Source organism: Lontra canadensis, unplaced genomic scaffold, assembly GCF_010015895.1.
Source record: "Lontra canadensis isolate GAN:19392208 unplaced genomic scaffold, GSC_riverotter_1.0 scaffold2, whole genome shotgun sequence".
Classification (NCBI taxonomy): Eukaryota; Metazoa; Chordata; class Mammalia; order Carnivora; family Mustelidae; genus Lontra; species Lontra canadensis.
In genome coordinates, this window is record NW_022630996.1 from 38641134 (window position 1) to 38658383 (window position 17250).

The window sequence follows — 17250 nt, forward strand, 5'->3', positions numbered from 1 at the left end:
GAATTATTCACAGAATATTCTAAGAGGCTTTTCCTGGGGTGAGAGGGTATGTGTGTATGTGTGAAAGCTTACAAAATTAAAAATGTGAAACAACATGGATTCGTATTAAGATTTCATGATAATAGGAAAAAATTTAAGGAAAGAATATTTTCCTTGAGGGAAGAGTATTTCCCGTAACTGGTTTAAAAAGCACCTATGAAACCATGCTGTCCACTGTCACAACCAAGGTTTTGGATGCTTCTGTCAACTGCAGCATAACAAAAGGCATTTCACAGCATAACTTTAGGGAAAATGTTATCTGGTCTAGAATCACACAGAAAGCGAAGAAAAACTTTTAATTGCTTCTAAAACACCAATTTTTCTGGGTAGCAGCAATTTGCTCCTGTACATGCCCTTTCAAAAAAAAAAAACAGAAATAGGGAAAAAATTTGAGAGTAAGAATAGCAGCATTAAATAGAAAAGCAAATACTTAAAGTTTAAAATAAGGAAACAGTACTGTGCAACTTTCAATTATACCAAGTAAAGTGCACTGCTTAAATGTTCACTGATAACATTTTCCCTATATGTTGAAAATATGAAATCTAGTTATTGGTATCTTTTTATATTAAAAAAAAAAAAAGGACATTCAGTATTGTAGCCCTGATAGCTCTCTTCCAGTATTTTTTAACCATTCAGATGTATTTTATGGGAATATTTATTCACATAATTTTGCTTCATACATTTCTTTCTACACAAGACTGAATTTAAAAGTCTCTATAACATTTTCAATTACAGTAATAACATTTTAATAAATTATAAATTAACAAAATCTTCATATTTGCTTTAAAAAATCATTTATCAAACACTAACCTCCAGATTATCTGGAAAATTAAAGATGCAAATTGCTATAAATCTGGCATCCTGATTAAATTCTGATTTTTAAAAGTATATAAAATGTCCCTCAAATTATTCCAAGTTCCACTCAAGAAAATTTTATTTTACCCTTTTCATAAGTTACGAAGTTTACAACCTGCTAAACATTCTATCCAAATGTGGGAAAACTGTCTGGAGATGCAAAGCACAATAAAATAATTAAACATGAAGAGAACAAATAAAAATACCCGTTAAAACAAAGTTATTATAGCTGGCAGCACTTAAAATTGGTAATTTGTATTTTTTTAAAAAGTTGCATAGCTGCAAGATGATTCATTACTGATTAACTATTGAGCGGTTTTACTTATGAGGAAATAATACATTTAATAAATTGCAATTCAATCGACAATCTTAGATTTAGTTCATTAAAACAACTATGTAACCTGATTTACTCTTTGGACTGCATTCTGGTACTGTTACACCTTTAATTTCAAATATTAACATATTTTAGCTCTCCTATGCAGAAGTCTATTTTCCACTTTTGGGGGAAAAAAATAGAAGAACTTGAGATCATGGTCTACATTTAGACAATGTTTTACTGCTTGATTACATTTCTTGTTTTCACAGTTAAGACTTTAATTTATAAGAAGTACATTATGTGGTCTTCAGTTTAAGAATAGATGAATGCAGAAACATCGTGTTGGGGAAAATAAAGTGACCCCCAACTAAAAACCAAGTCAAAACACAACTATTTGCGCAGCTCTACAGAACTTAATAAAATCAACTTCTAAATCAGTTAACTTTGGCGTCTGAATACAAAATGTTTATCAATGTTACCTATGTAGATGACTATTAAGGGATGTGCAGCATTTTCAAAATCCCTGTGTGTCCTTTATATGCATGTTTGGTACACTGAGTTCTGTGGCAACTGTCCTCTCTTCAGCAGGGTTATCCCCCTGTATGATTGTCCATCTCTGCATTACCAAGTCTCACAGAACTCAAGATTTCTGGCTGAGTATGCCTGCAGTTTTTTCTTTTTCCAGAGACAGATCCTCATATCCTCTCAGTTTTTCAAGCATCTTGGAAAGACAAGAAAACCTGTGTGGAAGCAGATGCATTAGGTTTAAGCAGTGGTTCATAGTACTAATACCAATCAAAATACAACACCCATTTCCCCAGGAACACTGCTTTGGTTGCTATCCATTTTCATACACTTACTATTCTTAAAAACTCCTAAAATTAGTGTTCTACAAAAGAAAGGACAGAAGGACCAATTCAAGCTTCGAACAGTTACAGGAAATAGCCACCACGTAACAGGTTTTCTCCCTCCACAACAAAGACCACACCAGAGTACAGAAAACAGACAACACATAACACCTACACACCTATTAATCTTTCTCCAACTAACAACTTCCAATAAAAATAGTGAACAATTTCCTAACTAATCAAAACCTTAGATTGTTATGTATATCTATTTTGGGCTGTCCATTAAATTCTTATGCTGAAGAACATCAGAAATGCTGTATGTGCTGCTGCTATATGTCATGGTTTTTTTTGTTTTTTTTTTTTAATGTTTTAACAACAGGGATGCCTGGGTGGCTCAGTGGGTTAAGTGTCTGCCTCCGGCTAAGGTCATGATCCCCAGGTCCTGGCTTCATTGGTGGGGGGTGGGGGGTGGGGAGGGTGTCCTTGCTCAGTAGGGAGCCTGCTTCTCCCTCTGCCTGCCACTCCACTTGCTTGTGCATTCTCCCTGGCAAAAAAGTAGTATCTTTGGGGAAAAAAAAAAAAAAAAATGTTTTAGCAACAATAAATCCTCTTCAAACCCACAGGTTTAATCTGAGACAGCAAAGGGGATGGGCGGAATTTATCATCTGACAAGTAAGAGCAGTCAGAACTGAAGCAAACACTTGAGTGAAGATATTCCACATCTGTACATTTGTAAAAATGACTTCAAGACGCAGAGAGATTCCACTGACTTGTAGATTTGTAAGGGCCACTGCCACCAAACTAAGGTTATATATATTTATACGTATATATATATCAATAAAAAGATAACACTGACACATAAGGTAAGGAAACTGAAATGCTGTTTAAAACCAACATGCATAGACTATGAGACGAGACTCATGTCCCTTATACCCCATAAGCTCATTGTAACACTAAAGGAAAAATTTAGCTGACTGGATCATGAAATAAAAACATTTTTATAACCATAAAATCCCACCTCACATAAAAAAGCTTACTGCTTCTAAAAGACACATTTTACCTATAGGTGGAAAACTTTAGACATATTACCTTGGTATGTAAAATATTAAGATAAAAATTTCATGTTATTAGCATGGGGTTTTAGTCCTTCTCTTTAAATGCTTCTATAATTTTAGCCATACTTTTAGTTTATTGGCCCAGACATAAGGTTACACTGAAGATACTCCAAGCATCCTCCTCTTCAAAAAACCTGTTCACAGTAAAATAAAAACACACCTGCTCATATACTCAAAATATCACTCCATGGCCACTCTTCTTTTACACAGAAATCTTAACCCAATTCATACTTCCAGCGTGTCAAGGTCTGATCTGAATCACCTCATGGTAAAAGGTTCAAAGCCGATAGTCTTCTTGTAAACTCCAGCTTCTCAAGCAGTTCCCATTTCCCATGCAGAACCCTACCATAGTGGTGACAGAGGTCTCCCTTCTTGCTGCAGTTCTTACTTCATTCGCTGTAAGGGCTATTAGGTGAGCTTAAATCTCCTCTGTCAATAATCTGCTGCTACTGAATTATCCTCATTAATGACAATGATCTGTTCCAGTTTCCTGTCTTTAGTCTTAGCCATTCAGAAAAGACTGTTGGCAGTTACTGTCTTAGGTCTCTGAACACAAAGGCTCCAACTCCTGAAACAATTCCAGGATTGGCTAAAATGTTCTGCCTGGATGTAAAAACCCAATACTTTGTCATTTCTGGAAGTCTTCTCATAAAAAGCTTTTCATATATACAAAGATATCAATTAACTATTTTTTTTTCACAAAGCTAAATGATGTCATTTCACTCACTCCATGGAATATGGAAAAGAGCAATTGTCAAGTGAGTTTATCATTCAATTCACTGGACATTTTCAGATAATGCAGGATAATGAGTAAGCTACATCAGCAGAGCAAAACAAGTTCTGTACTTGGTTTAAAATTCATTTTTTTTCTTTTTTCCTCCTACTGTATAAACAGGCACTATGTAACATGCTGAGGATAGTAAGGTACAAGACTGAACTGAATGAATGAGAACATGATGCAACTTCTCCAAGAAAAAGCCCCTACCTAATTATAGCAAAATAGCTAAGAACACAATCTTTGCAGCCAATATGCCTGAGTTCGAATCCCAATTCTACCAAGGAACTAGCTTGACAAGTCAAGTTTTGTAACCTCTAACTCTGTTTCCTCAATCTGTATAATGGGAAAAGGGATAGCAAGAGTCCTGAGCTCAAAAGTTTGCTACAACAATTAGATGAGTTATTAATAGATGTAAAATGCTTATTAGAACAATGCCCAGTACGTAATAATACAACATGAATGTTAACTAATTATTATGATTAGAATTATAATCTTATATTGCATTACCTAAGAACATACCCATCAAGTTTGGAATAAGAACACAGAATTTAATTCTGTTTCCTAAAAATGCATGCCCGGGGCTACTGTGCGTAGTGCTTCTTAAAGTCATGAAATTAACTACTTTGGCCCTCAGATTTCTTAGTGGAAAAATGGGGTAATATGTACTAATATGTACATATGCGTAGTACATGTATGAAGTTTATACCAACCATATGTTTCATGGATTTAAGCATTAAACTAGAATTAAATGTGTTTTAAAGTACCAAGAATGGAGAAGTTAGTCAATATGTGACTTTCTTCAGCAATCAAAAAGCTGCTTTCTATGTATCTTTTCATATGAGTTTTTTACATGGTTACCTAACAGTGTCTGGGATGGACACGCGCGCGCGCACACACACACAGGCATGCTTCTATAAATGAATGACTAAAAATGGTGGCTGAGAATGTAGAACTTAGGTAACAAGTTAAAAAGCAATTAAAACAGAAAAAGGGAAAATTACCTATAAAACAGGAAGCTGATGCTTAATCTGAAGGGTGCTCAGGGCAAGATCTATTTACTTCAAACCATTCATCTATGCAGCTAGAAAAGAACAAAACCAGAAAAATTTAAACACTTATTAATTATTGATGTAACAGCCATAAAAAAAACTTTCTTGACCTTAATATATATTTACAGGAAAAAAATTCAGTATTTTAAACGAGCATATTTGGCATATGTAAGTAAAAGATAAGGATCTGTTTATTACATCTTTTTTTTTTTTTTTTTGGTACTCTTTATACCCAACTTGGGGCTTAAACTCATGACCCTAAGATCCGAGTGGCATCTTCTTTGGACTGAGCCAGCCAGGAATCCCACATTGTCATTATTCAGAGCAGTTAAGGAAATATCTTTGTAAAATTAAAGTACTTAAAGTTTAAATAGAACCATTACCAAAAAAAAAATCTAAAGAACTACCACTTTACAAGTATTCAAAATTAAGTGACAAATCTGTACATTTTTCTCTTCAAAATATTCATTCATGTAAATATCAGTCTGTTCATGTACCTATCAATGTAATCAAAAACAGCTTTTAAATTCTAATTCTTGGGGCACCTGGGTGGCTCAGTGGGTTAAGGCCTCTGCTTTTGGCTTGGGTCATGATCCCAGCTCTCTGCTCAGCGGGGAGCCTGCTTCCTCCTCTCTCTGCCTGCCTCTCTGCCTACTTATGGTCTCTATCAAATAAAATCTTCAATAAATAAATAAATAAATAAATAAATTCTAATTCTTCACAGTACTGCATCTTTTAAGAGACTGTACTTCAATACTCACATGTAATTATAGCCCTTTATTTAATTCTATCCCATTCTACAATACATACACATATAAATACACAATCATCCAATTTATAAAGTATTTCATGACCTTATTAGAAGTTATATATTAGGGTGCATATAATTATCCTCACTGTAGATCTGCACTGTTCAATGCAGTAGCCACAAGCCACATGTGGCAATTTAAATTATGATTAGATAAAAGAAAAATGCAGTTCCTCAGTCACACTACCACATTTCAAGTGCTCAAGAGCCACACGCATAGCTATTGGCTATTCTACGAGACAGCACAGATACGAAACATTTTCATCGCTGCAGAAAAGTTCTGATTCACTGTGATAAATGGTAAGGCCTTGATAAGGTTAAGTAACTTATCCAACAACTAGGTAGTTACCCAAGCAGAATGCAAACTGCTCAACATTCTTATAGTTGACACATGTCAAATTTAAAAATGCCACAAACCTTGAAGGCTTGGCCAATATGCTTACAGGCAAAATTATTATGTATCATTCTCATACTCTGATAGGATAGTTTGGTGGGTAAAAATAATGGATGAAATTAAAAGGAAAACGGGTAAAGTATCTCCTTCACACAATATTCTTTCAAATATCTAAAATAATTTGTTGCCACTTAGACTTTTGTTGTCTAAATAATCATGTCTATGTTGGTTTTTAGCCTGCATTCTATCCTACTTACTTGGCTCTAGTGGTCCCCTGATCTACTGAAACATCCCTTAAATGGGGCGCTTGGGTGGCTCAGTTGGTTGAGCGTCCAACTCTTGATTTCAGCTCAGGTCACGATCTCAGGGTCGTGAGGTCGAGCCCCATGTCCGTCTCTGCACTAGGCCTGGAGTCTGCTTGGGATTCTCTCTTTCCCCCCTCCCTCTACCCCTGCCACCCAACTCAAAAAAGAAGTATTGAACAAAATACTCCAGATCTATTAACAACTCACTGCACTTATGTGATTAAAATGGGTAGTTATTTTACAAGCCATGTAATTCTGACTCACACTGAGAAATTATCATTGTAATCTTCCATAAATACAAGTGTATTGCAATTTATGTGTCCATTCCTGACACTTTCAATGATGCTATGAACATTCTTATACATGTCTCTTCGAGCTGGGCTACTCAAAGAGTGGCCCACAAACACAGTGCTAATCCATGAGCTGTTTATTTCACCGTGGACCTGCACACCTAGTAGCAGCACTATTGTAGAGCGTAAGATCAAGAATTCCCCCAGGGCTTACACTTGGGAGTACAATGACTGAGTGTAGAATATATACAGTGCACAACTGTGACAGAGTTATTCACCAAGTATACCGACTTACATCTGTGTGTTTACTGGCCATGTGGGTTCTTTTTTTTTCCTGAATTGACTCTTAAAAACTTTTGACAAATTTTCTGTTTTGTCTTTTTCTTCTAGGTTTATAGGAAGTTATTATCCAAATACTTCAGCTACAATGTAGTATACACATTTCTGATGAGCATTGCTTTCTATAAAATCATACACTAAATCTAACAGGGCTTATGGGAAAAACCATGTTGAAGACAGACCACTCAAACAATACAACCTTGTAACCAGAACAAAGCTGTGTTTGTTCCAGATAAATAAAATACCACTGTAAATATGGGATTTTTTAAAAACAAGGGTGAAGTCAGCTTGACATAAAAAGGACTAAGGAAGGGGTTGCCTGGTTGGCTCAGTCAGTGGAGCAGGGGACTATGGATCTCAAGAGTGAGTTCAAGCCCCACACTGGGTGTAGAGAGAACTTAAAAATAAAAAAGAGGACTAAGGAAGGATTAGTATTAATATGGGGACAAAAGCCCAATGCACAATTTGAGAACTAAAAATGAAGTAAGCAAGCACTTCCAAAGTGAAGCCCGTAGTCTAACTGAACTGGGTTTAAGAATGTTTGGGGGACGGATACTCTTATAGTATTAGGTACACCTCATATCCTGGGGCTGGGTTCCAGAACACTGCATAAAGTAAATATCACAATAAAAGGAGTCAAATCATTTTTTTTGTTTTCCAGTGCATATACGTATTGTGTGTGCGTGTGTGTGTGTGTTTGTGTAAAATTAAATTTAAGAGACAAGATAGCGGACCACTGGGGAAGGGAGAGAAAACTGAAAGGAAAGTCATCAGAGAGGGAGACGAACCATGAGAGACTCTTTCAACTCTAGGACACAAACTGAGGGTTGCTGGAAGGGAGAAGGATGGGGTAACTGGGTGATGGGCATTAAGGAAGGCATGGGATGTTGATGAGCACTGGGTGTTATACGCAACTGATGAATTACTGAACTCTGCATCTGAAACTAATGATGTACTATTATACTGGCTAACTGAATTTAAATTAAAAGAAAATATACATAATTAATCTATATTTATAATAAACTTATTTTATTAATCTAATTAGAAATACTTTATTGCTAAAATAGGCTAACTACCATCTGAGCTTTTCATGAGTCATGATCACTGATCACTGTAACGAACAACTAACGAGAAAGTTTGAAATATCACTGGGAATTACCAAAATGTGACACAAAGATAGAAAGTATGCAAATGCTGTTGAGTAAATATTGTCAACAGACTTGCTCTAGGCAGGGTTGTGAGAAACCTTAAAATTTGTTTAAAAAAAGAAAAAAAAAAGCTCTGTATCTGTGAAACACAATAAAATGAAGTGCAATGAAACAGGGCATACCAACGCCGTGGTCTCCCACGGCCTGCTTCCATATGGACCTTCACCTGGTTTTATTTGACGGAGCAAACACTAATGCGCTGAGAAGCATTCTTTAAGAACCAGTATGAAGATCGTATCATTACACCGTCACTGTCCTCCCCCTTACCAACCGCAACGAGCTAACTGCATTACAGAAGGCTGCTGGAGGAGAAGCTTGTTTCAGATACCGTACCAACAAAGTGTTGTTGTACGTACTGGAAAAAAACTCAATCTGAGGTCTAGTTTACTTTTACTTTTTTCTAGTATCACAATGCAAAAAAGTTTTAAATTTTAATACAAATTTATCAACTTTTCTTTCAAGCTTTTATTGGGGGGGGTATCTTAGCCCTAAAAATATTTCTCACCAAGAGATCTACATTTCTCTACCTTCTTTCTAACACTTTGATTTTTATTTCCATAGGCACATGTTTAGTCAGTTGGGAACTGATTCTTATTTCAACTATAAAATAAGGATTGACTGTTTTTCTACATCAGTAACCAACTGATCTCAGGACCATTCACTGAATTCATTCTTTCTCTTGCTATTAATACCACCTCTGCCAAATCAATTTTTTATTCATTTACTTACCAAATATTTACATAGTATCTATTATGTGTAAGCACTTTCTAAAATTTAACTCATTTGAAACCTAACAACCTGATGAAGTTGGTACTACCACCTCATTTTATAGACTGGGGGAGGGAAAAACTAAGTACAAGTTGACCAAGATCACACAATGAATTAGTGGAGGGGCTGGGATCTGAATGAGGAAAGCTTAACTCCCAAGAATCCATGCTTTTATCAACCCTGTGCTATGGTGACTCTCATATACACACAAATGTTTATGGACTCTATTCCTATGCCCTTTCCATACTTGTCTTAACTAATAGTCTTAAAATGTGTCTGTACAGGGCAAGTCCCCCCAGCACTTTCTTCTTCTTGACTGTGACTGTTCTTGCCATATGGACTCTTTGGTTCATGTGTATTTTGGAATCCACTCATCAAATTACATGAAAAAACTAGCTGAGATTTGAATGGGATAATATTAACTACACAATTTGGGGTTAAGTGACATCTTTATGACATGGAGTCTTCCTATCCCCAAGATGGTATACCTCGAATTTTAAATCTTGTGTATCTTTCAGCAAAATTTTAAAATCTTGAGTATCTTTTGTAGGATGTATTCTCAACACAGCTTACAGCTATTGTAGGCTTTGTGGCTGTTAATGTCATTCTATTAAAAGAAAGGTTTTATTTTCTTTTTTCTTACTGGAATATAAATGCAACCAATTTTCATGTTGAGCGCCTATCTAGCAACCCTGCTAAATTCTTAATCCCCCACCTTTTTTTTTTTTTTTTTAAAAGAAAGAGAGCAAAAGAGAGAGCACACACATATGTGCACAGAAGGTGAGGGACAGAAAGGGAGAATCTTAAGCAGGCTCCATCTCAGGGAGGCCTGATCTGATGACCCTGAGATCATGACCTGAGCCGCAATTGAGAGCTAGATGCTTGACTGAGCCACCCAGGTGCCTCAGTTCTCATTAATTTTTTTCTAAAGATCTTATTTGAGACAGAAACAGGGAGCAAGCGAGTGAACGGGAGTCAGGGGAGAAGCAGAGGGAGAGCCCTCTGAGCAGGGAGCCCAACACTGGGCCCTATGATCATGACCTAGCTGAAGTCAGACACTTAACCAACTGAGCCACCCAGGCACCCCTCTTATTCATTTTAATAATTTATCTAACATTTATTCTTTAATTTTAATAATTTACCTAACATCTATTCTTTGCTTTTGTTTTGAAATCATTAATTCCTAAGTATAGAGTTTTACTGAATGTTTTCTCATATTTGTTGAGAAAATATGGTCTTTCTCCTTTGTTAATGTGGTATACTATATATATAAATTTTCTCATCTTTTTAAACAAGATTTATTTGTCAAAGAGAGAGTGAGCGAGAGAGAGAGAGAGCACACAAGCAGGCAGAGGCAGAGAGAGAAGCAGGCTCCCCGCTGAGCAAGGAGCCCAATGCAGGACTCCATCCCAGGACCCCGGGATCATGACCTGAGCTGAAGGCAGCGGCTTAACTGACTGAGCCACCCAGGCACCCCTAGATTTTCTAATCTTACAGTGTCTTTACATTCCTAGCATTAATCTAATTTAGTCATGAGGCATTACTTCAGATATATATTGATGAATTTGGTTTGCTAATATATTTTTGGATTTTTTCCATTTATGTTCATAAATAAGAGTGCCTTCTAATTTACTTTCCTATACTTGTCTGATTTTACTTATTTTTTAAAGATTTATTTGTCATGGGGCACCTGGGTGGCTCAGTGGATTGGAGCCTCTGCCTTTGGCTCGGGTCATGATTTCAGGGTCCTGGGATCAAGCCCCGCATCTGGCTCTCTACTCAGCGGGGAGCCTGCTTCCCCTTCTCTCTCTGCCTGCTTCTCTGCCTACTTGTGATCAAATAAATAAATAAAATCTGGAAAAAAAAAAAAAAGAAGATTCTCTCTTAAAAAAGTTAAAAAAAGACTTCTTTGTCAGAAAGAGAGAGCACAAGCAAGAGGAGTGGCAGGCAGGAGGAAAAACAGACTTGCTGCTGAGCAAGGAGCCTGATGCAGTACTAGATCATGACCTGCGCCAAAGGCAGAGGCTTAACCGACTGAGCCACCCAGGTGTCCCACCTTATCTGATTTTAGTATCAAGTTTATACTATTTTCATAAAATAAGTGGGAGAACCTACCATATTTTCCTACTATTTGAGGTGTTTACATTCGTTAACATGGTATTCTTTGGATGTCTGGTAGAACCTGCTGTCAAACCATCTTCTGTAGGCCTGTTTTTAGGTCTTGACTTAATTTTTAGTATTTGTTGTTTTTCAAGGTTTTTGTTTTTTTTTAAACTTTTATTTATTTATTTATTTATTTTACAAAGAGAGACACAGGCAGAGAGGAACACAAGCAAGGGGAGTAGGAGAGTGAGAAGCAAGCTTCCTGCTGAGCAGGGATCCTGATGCAGGGCTCGATGCCAGGACCTGGGGATCGTGACCTGAGCTGAAGGCAGATACTTAACAACTGAGCCACACAGGCACCTCTCAAGGTTTGTCTTAATAACTACTTGTGATAGTTATTAGTCAACTCAGATTTTCTTTCTCTTTGAATCATTTTGGTAATTACTATATATAACATATAATTAATATATAATAAATATATATTATATAAAATATAATATATAATGAATTGGAAATAGTTATATTCTTAAGGAAATGACCTGTTCTGTTTATATTTTTAAATCAAAGACTGTAAAATTTTTCAAAAAAATTTCCAATTATTTTTCAATTCTACTGATTCTCAGTTATCTGTCATTCCTATACTGTTCACTTTCTCCTTCTAGCGACAAACCTGCCAGAGGCATATCTATTTTATTCATCTTTAAAGAACCAACTTTTGGCTTTGGTGGTCTCTACTCTAGTGTGTAATTTTTTTATTTCATTATTTTCTTCTCTCACCTTTATTATTTTGCTCTATTTTGTGTTTATTCATTTTTCTAATTTCTTAAGGAGAACTTGTTTAATGATTTTGTCTTTCTTCCTACTCTAACACAAGCCTTCCAAGGATCACCCTAGAAAATGTCAAAAGGGTTTTTCATTATTATTCAGTTTTGAGTATTTTTAAGCTCCATTATGATTTCTTTTCTTTTTGGGGGGTGGGTGGGAATGGGGAGAGAATCCTAAGAGAGCTCCACTCCCAGTGCGAGGCCCAACAGAGGGCTTGATCTCAGGACCCTGAGATCATGACCTGAGCTGAAATCATGAGTCAGACACTTAGCCAACTGAGTCACCCAGGCGACCCTCCATTGTATTTCTTCTTTAATCTACAAATTACTTAATATTATGTATGAAGACTATTCATCTTTTATTACCAATATATAACTGGCCAGAGAACACCTAGCTTTCTGTATGGCACCAATTTTTTATAGTTTGCTAAAACTTCCTTATGGCCCAGTACACCATTAATTTCTGTATATTTCACATGTGCTTGAAAAGAAAATGTACTAATTGCTAGGTGCAGATACACATACATCCATCAGACAAACCTGTTAACTGTACTGTTTGATTTTTCTAGGTCTTGACTCGTTTTGTGTTTACCTGCTTGAGTCAATGAGAACTGTGCTGAAATTTCCCATTATCATGACATTTTTGTCCACTTTTTCTGACAGTTCTATAAATATTTACCTTGAGACTATGTTCTTAGGTTCACCCAAAACTAAGCTTTAAATACCTTTATGATACCATACTAGTAATATTTTTGTTAAATTTATTTTGTCTGGTATTAATTTAGCTTTGTCAGTTTGCTTGTAGTCCATATTCACCCAGACATAATTTTCTATTTCTTCCTTCATTTTCACATTTTTCTATATGCTTATGTTTACGTGTGTTGCTCAGCAACGGCATATCCCAATCTTTCAGTCTGCTTTCAACTGGTGAGTTTTATTTAGATTTATTAAAATTACTGATAATTGATTTATTTTTGCCTCATTTTGTATTATTTATTGTGTTCTCCAACCACACCTTTAAATAAAATTCTACCTCATTCTTTTTATTGGTTTGAAATGTTACGGTTTTGTTTTTTTGTTTACCTTAAAAGATTTTTTTTTTTTTTAATCTAAAAATCTTCCTATGTTGCTCTAAAACCAAGAGTACTTTATGAGACTCTAGATGGATGTTGGAGCCAAAAAGAGGTGGCTAAAATCTCACCACTTCCACTTACTAGCCATGTGACCTTGATAGATTTTCTGTGGTCCCTCGGCTTATTCCCTCAATCATAAAATGGGATTGTTACAAGGTTTACATGAGATTACCTAGCTAGATTGTTATGGACAATACCTGGGTACCAGCAGATGTTTAACAAATGGTAGATTTCTGGATATAAACCAGATCTGGGCTTAAATCTTAGTTCTAACAGGTAAAAAGGGCTGTTGCTTTTTTTAAGAAACAGGGGGACTCTGTTAAGAGCTCTCTTAAGAGAGTTCTCTTAAGAAGAGAACTTTTCAGCCCTAAGGACAATGTCTGAAATTTTGAGAAGCATCTCTTACTCTACTATCAACTTGGTAAACATAAAAAGAAACTTACCCTTTATGATATATGCATAGACAAGGCAGTCGTGCTATAGTATCTCCCTGCTGCAATTCTTCAAGGCATATTGCACATTCCCCAGCATCTTTACTCAGTACATCCTCTGAGGAAAGAGAAAGTGAATTCAGGACAATAAAACTGAAAAATGAATTATGGGAACACCACTTAGTAAAGAGTGGTGACTCTTTACATTTTGTCATATTTGGCATATTTTGTCAGAAATACATAAAACACGTATTTGAAATACTATTCATGAGTCAGTGAATAATACTTACCTTTACTTATAGACAGAATCTTATTTCCATTTACATTTCACTGAGGCATTACAGTAAGCAAGAACAGTGCAGAATCCTCCAACTTGCAAAGGACTTTGCTATAAAACTTCATCAGCAAGTCAGTTATTTGCAATTTGGAATTCATTTCCTTCTCTTACTAATCAATATTAATTTGATGCCCAAGATAGCTAAAAAAAACAAACTTAAGAGTATAATGTGGCTGAAAAGATATGAAAATACTATTATAATTTTAAAAATTCTAAAATAACAAAATTGGTAAGCTAAAGAAATCACCCCGAGTATGGACTTCTTAAAAAGATCTGCTTAACTCAAGAAAATAAAAAAAAAAAAAGGTAAAGTTTTGTGTAGACTCTGAAAGGGACTTTAGGAAACTTGAGGATTTCAGATATGCAACAATTCTTCTTACTCCTTTTCTAGAACAGTGCCTGGCCACACCAGGGAGCAATTAGACTGGCTTTCAGAGGGCCCTGCAGAGTGTTTAAAATAGTGCTACAGTAAAACCCTTTACAAAGTGAAAACTCCTTTTGGAGGGGGGGGTGGATTTCCTTCAATTGATGTTTTATACTAAAAATTTAAAATTTTTTTAAATGTTGAAGCTTAATTTTTTAAAGGATCTTGCCAAAAACAAGAGTATGTTAGCCAGATAAAATGATGAAGAACTAAAACATGCCACTGCTAGAGAGTATGGAAAAACTGCCAAATACATGAGAATGTATACTCAGTAAGTGTAGAGAAGGGAAAACTAAAACAGGAAAACAATATGAATTTATACCACAAGTAACCAAATTACTGTCTGTAGAAATAAAAATCAAATAGGCTAGAGAAAAGACTACACCAACCTCTATCTAAATGCTTAAAGTGCAAGGTTCTAAAAGTGCCTAAAATTATCTGGCTGGTTCTCCCACACCTCCTATAAAAACCAACAAACTTAATTGTGCGTATACCTGTAATTGTTCCCTGTAGAAAGTGCACTCTCCAAGAGGTAGTTCGCCCTTCAGTTATTCATTTTGAGAGCACAGTAAGAGGAAACACAGACTCTATTTCTATCGGGTCTACACCAGCAGACAGATCATTTACCCGTAAGGCTGGAGGGGGTAATAGGGCAACCTCTGCAGATAAAGGCCTTGGCAAGAAAAATTTTTGTATTCAGAATCTAGGGATTATGGATGGGATGATTTTAGCCAACTACTGGGTAGTTCACAAGCCTATGTAGGACAATCAGAAACTTGACCAAGGTAAGTAAAGCTGGGTAAATGGAAAATGCTCTCATTAACACCCCCCTCTAGTATCTTATCCCCATTTTTCTCTTCTTCACCATGGAGGTCCCACCCTCTACCTCTACTCCACCCACCCAAACCCTGACCCCAAGTCTTTCCTTCCTTCTCTTGATCTCCATTTTTCTCTTATTGTTCTGGATCGCTTTCCACAGATTAATGATTATGTAAAAAGTTTAATGTAAAAAAACAAACAGAAAAACCTAATTAGTGGCTATTAATTGGTATACTGGAACCCACAAAAGGAGGCCACTCCACTGGCTCCACCCATGTCACAAATCTAAACCTAAATCTTTCTGCCTTTATGGAAAACACCTCACTATCAAGGCAACTTAACACCAGTCACAATCCTCCAACTTGGCTTTAGCTAGCTGAAGTTACCCTAGAAAACAGGGCCTTCCAGGCATTCCACCCCCTTTCCGGCTGCCTCTTCTAACATATAAAAGCCACTCTTGAGAGAGTACCTTCAAAAGTAGTGGAGAAGCATTGTACTCCCTCAATCTATGGATTATTTTCCCTTGAATAACGTACATCAAACTCATTACTTAATTGTTTCAGTTTTGCCATATGACACTAAGGATGACAGCAGTAAGAGGATGTGAAGGAGACACTGAAGATCTTTAGTAAAGGCCTGTAACTCCAAATAATATAGCATATTCTCACAGCATCAATTTCTTTCACCGTAAAGATATACCATGATATACCACATCGTTAACAATGAATGTGAGTTATACAATAAAGTTAAAAAAAAAAAAAAAAAAAACACAACAAAAAAGATACTTTTTACTAAGCATTTAAAAAAAAAACCATTAAAATGACAAAAAAAATCAACTTTAAGATGCATCTCATTTTCCAGAGTTGTTAAAGTATGAAAAGGAAGAATGTCTCAGAATTGGTGAGATATGGTATCACATTTTCTATCTTTTGGAATATATTACTATTGGATCTAGATTTAAATCAAAATGAACCATATAATGTCTATATCATCTTATTTAAGAAAATGAGACAGACCAGCTTTTAAAAAATAAAGAAAAAGCACTATCATATTTCTGCCACATGCTACTATGTAACAGATTGTCAGCACTAAATGAAAAGAACTGAAAATCATTAAGTATAAGCTCCTGAAGGCCCTGTTCACAGAAAAGTGTCTTAACAATACTTTTATGGTGACCTATGACCAAGTCTCAATTCTTTATTAGAATAGGTCTTTAAAAATCTTTGAGTTGGGAAAATTTTAGTATCTTGAAGGTCTTGGTTTTATCCTGTTTTTAAGTAAAATTATTTATGGTACAACAAAGACAAATATAATCTGCATATAATTAACAATAGTGATATTTATTTTAAGAATATACTGCTATGCTTTGCAGGTACTAAGTTAAAAAGAATCAGTTTAGTTTAATCTAAAATGCCGTATTAAAGTCAGCCATTTAATCATAAGCTCCCTAAGCCCTAGTAATGAAAAATAATCAAAACTACATATTCTATGTTAAGAAAGGTACACCTATATACAAGAACATCCCAAGCAAATTTCAATACAGAAGCCACCTATATTCACTGTAAATAGCTTCAAGTGAAACGATCTCTGCTTAAAAATTAAAAGGTAGCCTGAACATATTAACAGCCAGTAATCAAACTGCATTTTGATAGGCAACTCTGAGTCAAAAGACAGTGCATTCACTGCAAAAACTGGGTTGCTGTCTCAAATAGCAAATGAGTAATTTTCAGATTTAAAATTCACTATGCAACACGGTTCATTTTTGCCTACATGGGGGTTTGCTAGAATAGTCCCCTCTCCTACCCCATTAATGACAGTGTCCTTCCATTCAAAGGAAAGTTCTGAGCTGGGTAATGGAAAACATTCAGAGTTAACTATGGTTGGGAAAAACTACTAAATCCAGGACACTGAAGTATCTTCAAGACAGCTGGGGAAAAAAAATGTTAAAAATCTTTAGCTAGTCAGTATCGACTGAAAACATTCACAAAGGTACTACTATAAGCAATATGAAGTCAACATTTCAGGACTGCAATACATCGAAGGCAGACTATTAATAGTCAAAATTGT

The 17250-nt window shown here is 35.7% G+C and overlaps 1 protein-coding gene across 1 annotated transcript in view; it reads right to left on the bottom strand.

Annotated features, from left to right (window-relative positions):
* Positions 1–676: 676 nt before the first annotated feature.
* Positions 677–17250, bottom strand: part of ZNRF2 (zinc and ring finger 2) — a 95453-nt gene continuing 78879 nt past the window's right edge. Inside the window, exons 3-5 of the mRNA XM_032872347.1 lie at positions 13616–13721; positions 4953–5032; positions 677–1950 (exon numbers count right to left, since the gene is read on the bottom strand). Coding sequence (XP_032728238.1) covers positions 4975–5032; positions 13616–13721 — 164 coding nt within the window. The 3' untranslated portion in view covers positions 677–1950; positions 4953–4974. The remainder of the gene's footprint in view (positions 1951–4952; positions 5033–13615; positions 13722–17250) is intronic.